The following is a 15,622-nucleotide window of genomic DNA, read 5'->3' as shown; positions in this document are numbered from 1 at the left end:
TAGATGGGATTTGGAGGTTATAGAGGATGCAGAAAGTTCAGAGAGTGGAGAGAAGGCAGATAGAGAGCAGTCCATGAGAGGTGTGGAGGTGGGATTTGAGGGCTGCATGGGAAAACTACTTCTGATTTTGTGAATTTTATCAGTGAAGTATGTTGCAAATTCTTCAGCTGATAAGTATAAATTATGAGGAGGAGGGGGAGGGGGACAGAGAAGGGAGTTAAAAGTGCTGAACAAGGTTGTGATAGTTTCTGTGAGTATGTGAGTGTGCTTGTTCCAGTGTAGTAGGAAAAGAGGAGGAGACAGAGAAGTTTGGTAAATTATAGTCAGAGAGAGGGAATGGAGCATTAGTAAAATCAGTGACCAGAACAGAGATGAGTGGATATGAAGTCAAGCATATGGCCATCAGAGTGAGTTGAAGCAGAGGACCAATGAAACAAGCCATAGGAGACTCTGCTTAGTACACAGAATACTAATAAAGTTAACCTCCCTGACGTTCTATTAAGATCGCCAGGGAGGCTGCGCAGCAGTATTTTTTGAAAAATTTTTTTTTTAATCATGTAGCTAGTCTAGCGCTAGCTACATGATAGCCGCTGTGCAGCGGCATCTCCCCTGCCCCTAGCGATCGCTGCCGGCGATCAAACCCACCAGGAAATCCCGTTCTGAACGGGATTTCCTTTAGGGCTTCCCAGTCACCATGGCGACATCGACGTCGTGACGTCACATGAAGTTCCGATCCATCCCTCAGCGCTGCCTGGCACTAATTGGCCAGGTTGCGCAGGGGTCCCGTGGGGCCCTGTTACGCGTCGGGTAGCGGCGGATCGGCGGCGACCGGCGGCAATCGCGTACAATGGGCAGCTAGCAAAGTGCTAGCTGCATGTTTTTAAAAAAAATGTGCAAATCGGCCCACCAGGGCCTGAGCGGTGCACAGCGGCGGTCATAGACGAGCTGAGCTCGTCCATACCGCCAAGGAGGTTAATGCTCCCCAAAGTGGAACAACTGCAGAAAGAATATACACAAAATAATATTTACAAAACAATAGTAAAAATGACAAAGACACACAACAAAACATATGCTTATAAAAGTAAAAGGTAATAAAACAGAAATAGAACTTTACCCTGGTACAAGGTCTGATTCCTGGTGCGGGAGGACGCAATACTGATTAGATCAGGGTAACACCCTTCCTGTGTAGCACCTCCAGAAGATTACACTTACTGGATTTCACAGCTGACCATTTATAGGCATAAATATACCTCCAGTTATGTAATTTAATCTCTACCTTTACATGTGTCACATATCAGACAGTTACCTGCATTATCAACTGTCTCATTACACACCATACAGCACTGTCTATTCATGTTGTTTCAGGCAGGTTCCTGTTTGACAATGACTCAAATACACAACACTGTACATAATTGCTGTCTCTATACACATCATGTGTCTGGTCTTCTCCTTTCCATGGGGCTAATAAATGTGGCTGCTGGCTAGGTGGTATTCAAATGTCCTTACAGCAATCTTCAAAGGAATAAAATGCATGGAGAGGAGGAGAGAAGCACCAGATGATGAGCAAGGCACACTGGAAGAGAGGACTGTGGTACTGAGGGTGCAGGAAACCACAGCTTATGGGACATTATCACCCCCTAGCAAATTATGTTCTTTTCTGTGCTCTGTTTATTGCTGCTAATATCTTACAGCTATTATCTGTTATCCTTTTCAGAACTGAGATCTGAACTCAAAGAACAAAAGAGAAGTGATCAGCAGTCTATGGAGGAGGGTGACATGATGAGTACAAGTAAAGAGGAAGAAGAAGAGATGTATGTGAGGAGTGATCAGCAGTCTGTGGGGGAGGGTGACATGATGAGGACAAGTAAAGAGGAAGGAGAAGAGACGTATGTGAGGAGTGATCAGCAGTCTATGGAGGAGGGTGACATGATGGGGACAATTAAAGAGGAAGAAGAAGAGATGTATATGAGGCATGATCAGCAGTCTATGGAGGAGGGTGACATGATGAGGACAATTAAAGAGGAAGAAGAGTCTTATGTGAGGAGTGATCAGAAGTCTATGGAGGAGGGTGGCATGATGAGGACAAGTAAAGAGGAAGAAGAAGATACATATGTGAGGAGTGACCAGCAGTCTGCAGAGGAAAGTAACATGGTGAGGACAATTAAAGAAGAAGGAATGTATGTGAGGAGTGACCCCCAGGCTATAAAGGAGGGTTACATAATGAGGACAATTAAAGAGGAAGAAGAAGAGACCTATGTGAGGAGTGATCAGCAGTCTATGGAGGAGGGTGACATGATGGGGACAAGTAAAGAGGAGGAAGAGAAGACATATGTGAGGAGTGATCAGCAGTCTATGGAGGAGGGTGACATGATGAGGACAAGTAAAGAGGAAGAAGAGATGTATGTGAGGAGTGATCAGCAGTCTATGGAGGAGGGTTTAATACTACGAGTAATTAAAGAAGAAGAAGATACATATGTGGAGACTAATCATCTGTCTGCAGAGGAGGGTGAAAAGATGGGGACAACTATAGAAGGGGACGCACATAAAGATGGCAGAACAAGTGAGTAATAAACATTAAATATTTAATATCTTTAGTTACTATGTGTCACTGCTCACAGACTGGCCTGATCCGGGTAATGCTCCTAAGTACTCATGTAACATATTTGTCATCTAAATCTATTATTCTTCATTGTATTTGGTGACATGTTACTAACAACTGCACAGACTCCCGGATGCTTTGGATTATGTTCTGTTCTGTGGAGAGGGGGAGGTGACAGATCACTGAGAAATATCAGTATTGCAGCAGAAATACAATGCTGATCAGGTGAGGACTTTCCAACTCTGAGAGTCCCTCACTACTTTGTATTTATACCTCATTACAGGCACACTGTGCAGTCACATTACACACATCACACCCCTATTACTTCTCACATTCCCTGTGTATATAGTGTGTTTATACCTCATTACAGGCACACTGTGCAGTCACATTACACATCACACCCCTATTACTTCTCAGATTCCCTGTGTACATAGTGTGTTTATACCTCATTACAGGCACACTGTGCAGTCACATTACACACATCACATCCCTATTACTTCTCACATTCCCTGTGTACATAGTGTGTTTATACCTCATTACAGGCACACTGTGCAGTCACATTACACATCACACCCCTATTACTTCTCACATTCCCTGTGTACATAGTGTGTTTATACCTCATTACAGGCACACTGTGCAGTCACATTACACATCACACCCCTATTACTTCTCACATTCCCTGTGTGCATAGTGTGTTTATACCTCATTACAGGCACACTGTGCAGTCACATTACACACATCACACCCCTATTACTTCTCACATTCCCTGTGTACATAGTGTGTTTATACCTCATTACAGGCACACTGTGCAGTCACATTACACACATCACACCCCTATTACTTCTCACATTCCCTGTGTACATAGTGTGTTTATACCTCATTACAGGCACACTGTGCAGTCACATTACACATCACATCCCTATTACTTCTCACATTCCCTGTGTACATAGTGTGTTTATACCTCATTACAGGCACACTGTGCAGTCACATTACACACATCACACCCCTATTACTTCTCACATTCCCTGTGTACATAGTGTGTTTATACCTCATTACAGGCACACTGTGCAGTCACATTACACATCACACCCCTATTACTTCTCACATTCCCTGTGTACATAGTGTGTTTATACCTCATTACAGGTACACTGTGCAGTCACATTACACATCACACCCCTATTACTTCTCACATTCCCTGTGTACATAGTGTGTTTATACCTCATTACAGGCACACTGTGCAGTCACATTACACACATCACACCCCTATTACTTCTCACATTCCCTGTGTACATAGTGTGCTTATACCCCATTACAGGCACATTGTGCAGTCACATTACACACATCACACCCCTATTACTTCTCACATTCCCTGTGTACATAGTGTGCTTATACCCCATTACAGGCACATTGTGCAGTCACATTACACATCACACCCCTATTACTTCTCACATTCCCTGTGTACATAATGTGTTTATACCTCATTACAGGCACACTGTGCAGTCACATTACACACATCGCACCCCTATTACTTCTCACATTCCCTGTGTACATAGTGTGTTTATACCCCATTACAGGCACATTGTGCAGTCACATTACACACATCACACCCCTATTACTTCTCACATTCCCTGTGTACATAGTGTGTTTATACCTCATTACATGCACACTGTGCAGTCACATTACACACATCACACCCCTATTACTCCTCACATTCCCTGTGTACATAGTGTGTTTATACCTCATTACATGCACACTGTGCAGCCACATTACACACATCACACCCCTATTACTTATCACATTCCCTGTGTACATAGTGTGTTTATACCTCATTACAGGCACACTGTGCAGCCACATTACACACATCACACCCCTATTACTTCTCACATTCCCTGTGTACATAGTGTGTTTTTACCTCATTACAGGCACACTGTGCAGTCACATTACACATCACACCCCTATTACTTCTCACATTCCCTGTGTACATAGTGTGTTTATACCTCATTACAGGCACACTGTGCAGTCACATTACACTCATCACATCCCTATTACTTCTCACATTCCCTGTGTACATAGTGTGTTTATACCTCATTACAGGCACATTGTGCAGTCACATTACACACATCACACCCCTATTACTTCTCACATTCCCTGTGTACATAGTGTGTTTATACCTCATTACAGGCACACTGTGCAGTCACATTACACATCACACCCCTATTACTTCTCACATTCCCTGTGTACATAGTGTGTTTATACCTCATTACAGGCACACTGTGCAGCCACATTATACACATCACTCCCCTATTACTCCTCACATTCCCTGTGTACATAGTGTGTTTATACCTCATTACAGGCACACTGTGCAGTCACATTACACACATCACACCCCTATTACTTCTCACATTCCCTGTGTACATAGTGTGTTTATACCTCATTACAGACACACTGTGCAGTCACATTACACACATCACACCCTATTACTTCTCACATTCCCTGTGCACATAGTGTGTTTATGCCTCATTACAGGCACACTGTGCAGTCACATTACACATCACACCCCTATTACTCCTCACATTCCCTGTGTACATAGTGTGCTTATACCTCATTACAGGCACACTGTGCAGTCACATTACACATCACACCCCTATTACTCCTCACATTCCCTGTGTACATAGTGTGTTTATACCTCATTACAGGCACACTGTGCAGTCACATTACACATCACACCCCTATTACTTCTCACATTCCCTGTGTACATAGTGTGCTTATACCTCATTACAGGCACACTGTGCAGTCACATTACACATCACACCCCTATTACTCCTCACATTCCCTGTGTACATAGTGTGTTTATACCTCATTACAGGCACACTGTGCAGTCACATTACACATCACACCCCTATTACTTCTCACATTCCCTGTGTACATAGTGTGTTTATACCTCATTACAGGCACTCTGTGCAGTCACATTACACATCACACCCCTATTACTTCTCACATTCCCTGTGTACATAGTGTGTTTATACCTCATTACAGGCACACTGTGCAGTCACATTACACACATCACACCCCTATTACTTCTCACATTCCCTGTGTACATAGTGTGTTTATACCACATTACAGACACACTGTGCAGTCACATTACACACATCTCACCCCTATTACTTCTCACATGCCTGTGTACATAGTGTGTGTATACCACATTACAGGCACACTGTGCAGTCACATTACACACATCACACCCCTATTACTGCTCACATTCCCTGTGTACATAGTGTGTTTATACCTCATCACAGGCACACCGTGCAGTCACATTACACACATCACACCGATTAGCCGACGGATCCCCTCTTCCGCATCCCCGCGCGTACCTGCCGCATCCCCACTCGCTGCGCGTGCGCCGGATACGATTCCCCGCTCGTCCCCACCGGCGCCGCTTATCTTCCGCTCGATTCCTTGCCATTGTCCCCTCGCGGGGAACGAGCAGGGAATCGGCGGTAGCAAGATCCGACCTGTCGGATCTTATCAATCGGGCCACATCAGCGGCTCGATTAATAAGCCACATCGCCACCTCATCTACCTGTGTAGATGAGGCTTTATTGTTACCGGCCTGTAATAAGCTGATAATGGTCACTGTACATTACTGTACACAGACTGGTCACAGTAGGGGTGAGTTAGTGTTACCAGCCTGTAATAAGCTGATAATGGTCACTGTACATTACTGTACACAGATTGGTCACAGTAGGGGTGACTTAGTGTTACCAGCCTGTAATAAGCTGATAATGGTCACTGTAGATTACTGTACACAGATTGGTCTTAGTAAGGGTGACTTAGTGTTACCGGCCTGTAATAAGCGGATAATGGTCGCTGTATATTACTGTACACAGATTGGTCACAGTAGGGGGTGACTTAGTGTTACCGTCCTGTAATAAGCTGATAATGGTCTCTGTACATTACTACATTACTGTACACAGATTGATCACAGTAGGGGTGACTTAGTGTTACCGGCCTGTGATAAGCTGATAATGGTCACCGTACATTACTGTACACAGAATAGTCACAGTAGGGATGACTTAGTGTTACTGGTCTGTAATAAGCTGATAATGGTCTCTGTACATTACTGTACACAGATTGATCATAGTAGGGGTGACTTAGTGTTACCAGCCTGTAATAAGCTGATAATGGTCACTGTACATTACTGTACACAGATTGTTCACAGTAGGGGTGACTTAGTGTTACCGGGCTGTAATAAACTGATAATGGTCACTGTACATTACTGTACACAGATTGGTCACAGTAGGGGTGACTTAGTGTTACTGGCCTGTAATAAGCTGATAATGGTCACAGTGCATTACTGTACACAGATTGGTCACAGTAGGGGTGACTTAGTGTTACTGGCCTATAATAAGCTGATAATGGTCACTGTACTTAACTGTACACAGATTGGTTACAGTAGGGGTGACTTTGTGTTACTATCCTGTAATAAGCTGATAATGGTCACTGTACATTACTGTACACAGATTGGTCACAGTAGGGGTGACAGTGTTACTGGCCTGTAATAAGCTGATAATGGTCACTGTACATTACTGTACACAGATTGGTCACAGTAGGGGTGACTTAGTGTTACTGGCCTATAATAAGCTGATAATGGTCACTGTACTTAACTGTACACAGATTGGTTACAGTAGGGGTGACTTTGTGTTACTATCCTGTAATAAGCTGATAATGGTCACTGTACATTACTGTACACAGATTGGTCACAGTAGGGGTGACAGTGTTACTGGCCTGTAATAAGCTGATAATGGTCACTGTACATTACTGTACACAGATTGGTCACAGTAGGGGTGACTTAGTGTTACTGGCCTGTAATAAGCTGATAATGGTCACTGTACATTACTGTACACAGATTGGTCACAGTAGGGGTGACTTAGTGTTACTGGCCTGTAATAAGCTGATAATGGTCACTGTACATTACTGTACACAGATTGGTCATAGTAGGGGTGACTTAGTGTTACCAGCCTGTAATAAGCTGATAATGGTCACTGTACATTACTGTATACAGATTGGTCACAGTAGGGGTGACAGTGTTACTGGCCTGTAATAAGCTGATAATGGTCACTGTACATTACTGTACACAGATTGGTCACAGTAGGGGTGACTTAGTGTTACCGGCCTGTAATAAGCTGATAATGGTCACTGTACATTACTGTACACAGATTGGTCACAGTAGGGGTGACTTAGTGTTACTGGCCTGTAATAAGCTGATAATGGTCACTGTACATTACTGTACACAGATTGGTCACAGTAGGGGTGACTTAGTGTTACCGGCCTGTAATAATAGCTGATAATGGTCACTGTACATTACTGTACACAGATTGGTCACAGTAGGGGTGGCTTAGTGTTACCGGCCTGTAATAAGCTGATAATGGTCACTGTACATTACTGTATACAGATTGGTCACAGTAGGGGTGACTTAGTGTTACTGGCCTGTAATAAGCTGATAATGGTCACTGTAAATTACTGTACACAGATTGGTCACAGTAGGGGTGACTTAGTGTTACTGGCCTGTAATAAGCTGATAGTGGTCACTGTACACTACTGTACACAGATTGGTAATAGTAGGGGTGACTTAGTGTTACTGGCCTGTAATAAGCTGATAGTGGTCACTGTACATTACTGTACACAGATTGGTCACAGTAGGGGTGACTTAGTGTTACTGGCCTGTAATAAGCTGATAATGGTCACCGCACATTACTGTACACAGATTGGTCACAGTAGGGGTGACTTAGTGTTACTGGCCTGTAATAAGCTGATAGTGGTCACTGTACATTACTGTACACAGATTGGTCACAGTAGGGGTGACTTAGTGTTACTGGCCTGTAATAAGCTGGCAATGGTCACTGTACATTACTGTACACAGATTGGTCACAGTAGGGGTGACTTAGTGTTACTGGCCTGTAATAAGCTGATAATGGTCACTGTACACTACTGTACACAGATTGGTCATAGTAGGGGGGAGGGGGGTGATTCAGTGGCAGTTACAGCAACCAACCAATCATCTATGGATGGGTAACTAGCAACACACACAAACACATGCCCTGCTTGCTGCTTTACAGCACTCTCACCTCAATGTGCTGCTTACGCCTTCCCTGCTATGAAGTGTCACATTACATGCTGTGAATGAACTTGCATATTAACAACTACCTGACATGGTATTAATTAACCATACTCGTTTCTGTGAATGAGGATTGTTGTGGACTTAGCTGGGGACAGCACAAGCTTTGTGTGATCAATCGGTTGTTCTGCGGTGATCTGCGTTTGGGATCTCTCTGTGTATGAACTGTTGGAGTACGTTTTGTAAGCTGTGCAGCAAGCACTTTGCAATAACATTAGTTTTCATCTTTTTAGCCATAGAACCAACTTCAGGACTATAGTCAAGACTGGTTACTCTATTCAAAATGTAGTAGGTCTGGGGACTGCAGCCCCACACCTCTATAGTGATGTCAGTGGGCAAATTTTAGGTTAGATTAGATTTATATGTCATTTGGAATGTGTGACATATGTACTTGTGTCTAAAAGCATGGGGATTTAATACTAGTAATATTATTAAAGATTTTTTGTACCTGCGCCCAATAGTCAATCCTTTACTTTGTTGTTTTTCATTAACTTTAGAAATCTCTTCTTAACTTAAAGGGAACCTGTACTGAGTAACATTATTTAAAATAAACACATGAGGTAACTTCAAATGAACATTACATAGTTACCTTGCCATCAGTTCCTCTCAGAAGCTCACCATTTTCTTCTGACAATGATCCCTTCCAGTTCTGGCAACATTTTGTCAGAACTGAAGTATATCAGTTGCTGTCAGTTATATATCAGTTGCTGTCAGTTATAGCTGAGAGGAAAACTGATGTGCCAAGTAATGTCCATGTTTCCCTATGGTTCAAGTGGGCGATGTTACAGTTTAACTGTGTGCTGACCAGAAAGCTGTTATGATGTAATAGCCATTTTCAAAATGGAGGACAGAGAATTCCATTGATCACAGTGGACAAACAGGACGCAGGAGAGGAGATTGATGAGTAGACTACACAGGAGGTAAGTATGACTTGTGTATGGTTATTTTGACTTTTAATTTTCAGTTCAGGTTTGCTTTAAAGACAGAAGATTTAACTTTAGGTTTGCCTGAGGTAAAATGTTTCCTGAATACTACATCCCTTATCACCATGGTGATAACTCTAGAAACGTTATTAAAGACAGGAGATAAGCTTAGTGAATTGAGGCCAATGTTAGGGCACCAGAGGGATGCACTAACTTTTTGGGGGTACAGTGGCCAGGCTGCAAAGGCGGCATTATTTCATGCTGAAATGGATCAGGAATTGGCCTGTGCTGTATGGGCCGCCAACAGATCCCTCACTGATCAGATTGCATCAGAGAGCGAGATCTGTCTCTTAGTCGATCTGCACATGCATTGCTAGGTGTATGGCCACCTTAAGAATTACTTTCATTGTCTCATCAAGCTCTACAATTTACTGCTTTCCATGTATGGCCAATGCTTTAGCTGTAGGGAGGGTCAGTGACATGCAAATAACTCTGACTTGTATGCAAATGCAATGCAAGTTGTATGCAGATAATCGCATTTGTCAGAAAATGCATTTCATTGGCTGAACTCCAAGCTACAGAAAATGTTCATGCAAGGCAAAGTTATCATGTAATTAGCTGCCTGTAATGAGCACAACCCTCTGCAGTTCTCTGTCAGGCTGATAACTAGCGATGGTAAGTGACATGTAAATAACTCTGAGATGGTGCAAATTGTATGCTAATTATATGCTGAGTTATGCAACTGCTGCATTTTGTCCATTCTCAACTTTGCATCAACTTGGAATTCTCAGCAGCTCACTGACCATCTCTAATGATAATTGCTCCTCCCCTCAGAATTCTCTAACAGGAAGTGATGTTTCTCTATTTGCAGCGCGGAGTCCCGGCATCAGGAACCTCTCAGAGACTCGTCTCTCTGTATCCACAGACTGTACAACGGATGATGATGTCACTGGACAAGAGTCTCCTGCAGATATCCTGGTGACCCCAAATATTCCCCCAGACTCCCCTCACCTGTCTAATCCTGAGGGGCCTCATATCCAGCACAGCTCTCCCCCTGCTGGAGGGTCTCATTCCTGTTCCACGTGTGGGAAATGTTATGCATGGAAATCACATCTTGTCAGTCATGAGAGAACTCACACTGGTGAGAAGCCTTATTCATGTGCTGAGTGTGGGAAATGTTTTGGTCATAAATCAAACCTTGTCACACATGAGAGATCTCACACTGGTGAGAAGCCCTATTCATGTTCTGAGTGTGGGAAATGTTTTATTCAGAAATCAAATCTTGTCACACATGAGAGATTACACATTGGTGAGAAGCCCTATTCATGTGCTGAGTGTGGGAAATGTTTTGGTCGTAAATCAAACCTTGTCACACATGAGAGATCTCACACTGGTGAGAAGCCCTATTCATGTGCTGAGTGTGGGAAATGTTTTATTCAGAAATCAAATCTTGTCACACATGAGAGATCTCACACTGGTGAGAAGCCCTATTCATGTGCTGAGTGTGGGAAATGTTTTGGTCGTAAATCACATCTTGTCAAACATGAGAGATCTCACACTGGTGAGAAGCCCTATTCATGTGCTGAGTGTGGGAAATGTTTTATTCAGAAATCAAATCTTGTCACACATGAGAGATTACACATTGGTGAGAAGCCCTATTCATGTGCTGAGTGTGGAAAAGCATTTGTGCGGAAATCAGACCTTGTCACACATGAGAGATGTCACACTGGTGAGAAGCCCTATTCATGTGCTGAGTGTGGGAAATGTTTTGGACATAAAGCAAGTCTTGTCAAACATGAGAGATCTCACACTGGTGAGAAGCCCTATTCATGTGGTGAGTGTGGGAAATGTTTTGTTATGAAATCACATCTTGTCACACATGAGCGATCACACACTGGTGAGAAGCCCTATTCATGTGGTGAGTGTGGGAAATGTTTTGTTATGAAATCACAGCTTGTCATACATGAGAGATCTCACACTGGTGAGAAGCCCTATTCATGTTCTGAGTGTGGGAAATGTTTTATTCAGAAATCAGATCTAGTCAGACATGAGAGAATTCACACTAGTGAGAAGCCCTATTCATGTGCTGAGTGTGGGAAAGGGTTTGTGCAGAAATCAGACCTTGTCACACATGAGAGATGTCACACTGGTGAGAAGCCCTATTCATGTGCTGAGTGTGGGAAATGTTTTGTTCGACGATCGAATGTTGTCGCACATGAGAGATCACACAATGGTGAGAAACCCTATTCGTGTGCTGAGTGTGGGAAATGTTTTGTTCACAAATCACGTCTAGTCACACATGAGAAATCTCACACTGGTGAGAAGCCCTATTCATGTGCTGAGTGTGGGAAATGGTTTGCTGACAAATCAGGTCTTGTCAAACATGAGAGATCTCACACTGGTGAGAAGCCATATTCATGTGCTGAGTGTGGGAAATGTTTTGTTCACAAATCATATCTAGCCAGACATAAGACATATCACACTGGTGAGAAGCCCTATTCATGTACTGAGTGTGGGAAATGTTATATAAAAAAATCAGAGCTTGCCATTCATGTCAGATCTCACACTGGAGAGAAACCATATTCATGTTCTGAGTGTGGGAAATGTTTTATGCAGAAATCATACCTTATCAAGCATGAAAGATGTCACACTGGTAAAAAGCCCTATTCATGTATTGAGTGTGGGAAATGTTTTGCACAGATAGCAAACCTTTTATCCCATAGGAGATCTCATACTGGTGAGAAGCCCTTTTCATGTGCTGAGTGTGGGAAATGTTTTGGACATAAACCAAACCTTGTCACACATGAGAGACGTCACACTGGTGAGAAGCCCTATTCATGTGCTAAGTGCGGGAAAGGGTTTGTGCAGAAATCAGACCTTGTCACACATGAGAGATCACACACTGGTGAGAAGCCCTATTCATGTGCTGAGTGTGGGAAATGTTTTGTTAACAAATCACGTCTAGTCACACATGAGAAATCTCACACTGGTGAGAAGCCCTATTCATGTGGTGAGTGTGGGAAATGTTTTGTTCGACGATCGGATGTTGTCGCACATGAGAGATCACACACTGGTGAGAAACCCTATTCGTGTGCTGAGTGTGGGAAATGTTTTGTTTACAAATCATATCTAGCCAGACATAAGACATCTCACACTGGTGAGAAGCCCTATTCATGTACTGAGTGTGGGAAATGTTATATAAAAAAATCAGAACTTGCCATTCATGTCAGATCTCACACTGGTAAAAAGCCCTATTCCTGTACAGAGTGTGGGAAATGTTTTGCACAGATAGCCAACCTTTTATCCCATAGGAGATCTCATACCGGTGAGAAGCCCTTTTCATGTTCTGTATGTGGAAAATGTTTTGGACATAAACTAAACCTTGTCACACATGAGAGATCTCACACTGGTGAGAAGCCCTATTCATGTGCTGAGTGTGGGAAATGTTTTGGGCGTAAATCACATCTTGACACACACAGAATGTCTCATACAGGTAAGAAGCGTTATTCATGTGCTGAGTGTGGGAAATCTTTGATTCAAAAATCACAGCTTGTCAGACATTCGTGTTGAGTGTGGGAAATGTCTTCGCCTTAAGTATCCTTTAAGGACGTTTCCATGTTACTCAGTGAATTGGTTTGTAAAGCAGTAAAATTCCTGAACCGAGGTGACATGATGACATAAACATGGGTGCATATAGTACTAAGTGTCGTTTCAACTTGTGTCTGCTTTTTATTTTTTTCATCGCAAGTGTTAATAAACCAGGTGCTTTATCTATGCAAATTCTGGGGTGGAGAGGGGGACAGGTTATTGTTATATGTGTTACAGTCACTGCTATAGACACCCCAATGCCTCAGTGCTGCACCCCAGATGTAAATTAGGAGATGATTGGATACAGGTGTTTGGGCTGGAGGTGAGATACAGGAATTCTGGGGTGGAGAGGGGGACAGGTTATTGTTATATGTGTTACAGTCACTGCTATAGACACCCCAATGCCTCAGTGCTGCACCCCACATGTAAATTAGGAGATGATTGGATACAGGTGTTTGGGGTTGAGGTGAGATACAGGAATTCTGGGGTGGAAAGGGGATCAGGTTATTGTTATGTGTTACAGACACTGCTATAGACACCCCAATGCCTCAGTGCTGCACCCCAAATGTAAATTAGGAGATGATTGGATACAGGTGTTTGGGCTGGAGGTGAGATGCAGGAATTCTGGGGTGGAGAGGGGGACAGGTTATTGTTATATGTGTTACAATCACTGCTATAGACACCCCAATGCCTCAGTGCTGCACCCAAATGTAAATTAGGAGATGATTGGATACAGGTGTTTGGGCTGGAGGTGAGATACAGGAATTCTGGGGTGGAGAGGGGGACAGGTTATTGTTATATGTGTTACAGTCACTGCTATAGACACCCCAATGCCTCAGTGCTGCACCCCACATGTAAATTAGGAGATGATTGGATACAGGTGTTTGGGGTTGAGGTGAGATACAGGAATTCTGGGGTGGAAAGGGGATCAGGTTATTGTTATGTGTTACAGACACTGCTATAGACACCCCAATGCCTCAGTGCTGCACCCCAAATGTAAATTAGGAGATGATTGGATACAGGTGTTTGGGCTGGAGGTGAGATACAGGAATTCAGGGGTGGAGAGGGGGACAGGTTATTGTTATATGTGTTACAGTCACTGCTATAGACACCCCAATGCCTCAGTGCTACACCCCAAATGTAAATTAGGAGATGATTGGATACAGGTGTTTGGGCTGGAGGTGAGATACAGGAATTCTGGGGTGGAGAGGGGACAGGTTATTGTTATATGTGTTACAGTCACTGCTATAGACACCCCAATGCCTCAGTGCTACACCCCAAATGTAAATTAATAGATGATTGGATACAGGTGTTTGGGCTGGAGGTGAGATACAGGAATTCTGGGGTGGAGAGGAGGACAGGTTATTGTTATGTGTTACAGTCACTGCTATAGACACCCCAATGCCTCAGTGCTGCACCCCAAATGTAAATTAGGAGATGATTGGATACAGGTGTTTGGGCTGGAGGTGAGATACAGGAATTCAGGGGTGGAGAGGGGGACAGGTTATTGTTATATGTGTTACAGTCACTGCTATAGACACCCCAATGCCTCAGTGCTACACCCCAAATGTAAATTAGGAGATGATTGGATACAGGTGTTTGGGCTGGAGGTGAGATGCAGGAATTCTGGGGTGGAGAGGACAGGTTATTGTTATATGTGTTACAGTCACTGCTATAGACACCCCAATGCCTCAGTGCTGCACCCCAAATGTAAATTAATAGATGATTGGATACAGGTGTTTGGGCTGGAGGTGAGATACAGGAATTCTGGGGTGGAGAGGAGGACAGGTTATTGTTATATGTGTTACAATCACATGCTATAGACACCCCAATGCCTCAGCGCTGCACCCCAAATGTAAATTAGGAGATGATTGGATACAGGTGTTTGGGCTGGATGTGAGATACAGGAATTCTGGGGTGGAGAGGGGACACGTTATTGTTATATGTGTTACAGTCACTGCTATAGACACCCCAATGCCTCAGTGCTGCACCCCAAATGTAAATTAGAAGGAGATGATTGGATACAGGTGTTTGGGGCTGGAGGTGAGATACAGGAATTCTGGGGTGGAGAGGGGGACAGGTTATTGTTATATGTGTTACAGTCACTGCTATAGACACCCCAATGCCTCAGTGCTGCACCCCAAATGTAAATTAGGAGATGATTGGATACAGGTGTTTGGGGTTGAGGTGAGATACAGGAATTCTGGGGTGGAGAGGGGAACAGGTTATTGTTATATGTGTTACAATCACTGCTATAGACACCCCAATGCCTCAGTGCTGCACCCCAAATGTAAATTAGGAGATGATTGGATACAGGTGTTTGGGCTGGATGTGAGA

General features: G+C 43.4%; 2 protein-coding genes across 2 annotated transcripts in view; one reads left to right on the top strand and one right to left on the bottom strand.

Moving 5' to 3' along the window:
- LOC137535879 (uncharacterized) overlaps positions 1-14,156 on the top strand; it is a 143,518-nt gene extending 129,362 nt beyond the window's left edge. The window contains exons 6-7 of the mRNA XM_068257758.1: positions 1,715-2,560; positions 10,569-14,156. Of these exons, the coding sequence (XP_068113859.1) occupies positions 1,715-2,560; positions 10,569-13,267 (3,545 nt within the window). The 3' untranslated portion in view covers positions 13,268-14,156. The remainder of the gene's footprint in view (positions 1-1,714; positions 2,561-10,568) is intronic.
- Positions 1-15,622, bottom strand: part of LOC137537252 (uncharacterized) — a 1,269,057-nt gene that overhangs the window by 838,023 nt on the left and 415,412 nt on the right. The gene's annotated exons all lie outside the window — the stretch shown is intronic.

This window comes from Hyperolius riggenbachi, chromosome 10 (assembly GCF_040937935.1).
Source record: "Hyperolius riggenbachi isolate aHypRig1 chromosome 10, aHypRig1.pri, whole genome shotgun sequence".
In the NCBI taxonomy this organism is placed as follows: domain Eukaryota; kingdom Metazoa; phylum Chordata; class Amphibia; order Anura; family Hyperoliidae; genus Hyperolius; species Hyperolius riggenbachi.
The sequence above is the reverse complement of the archived record's forward strand: the minus strand, read 5'-3'. Positions and strand labels throughout refer to the sequence as shown.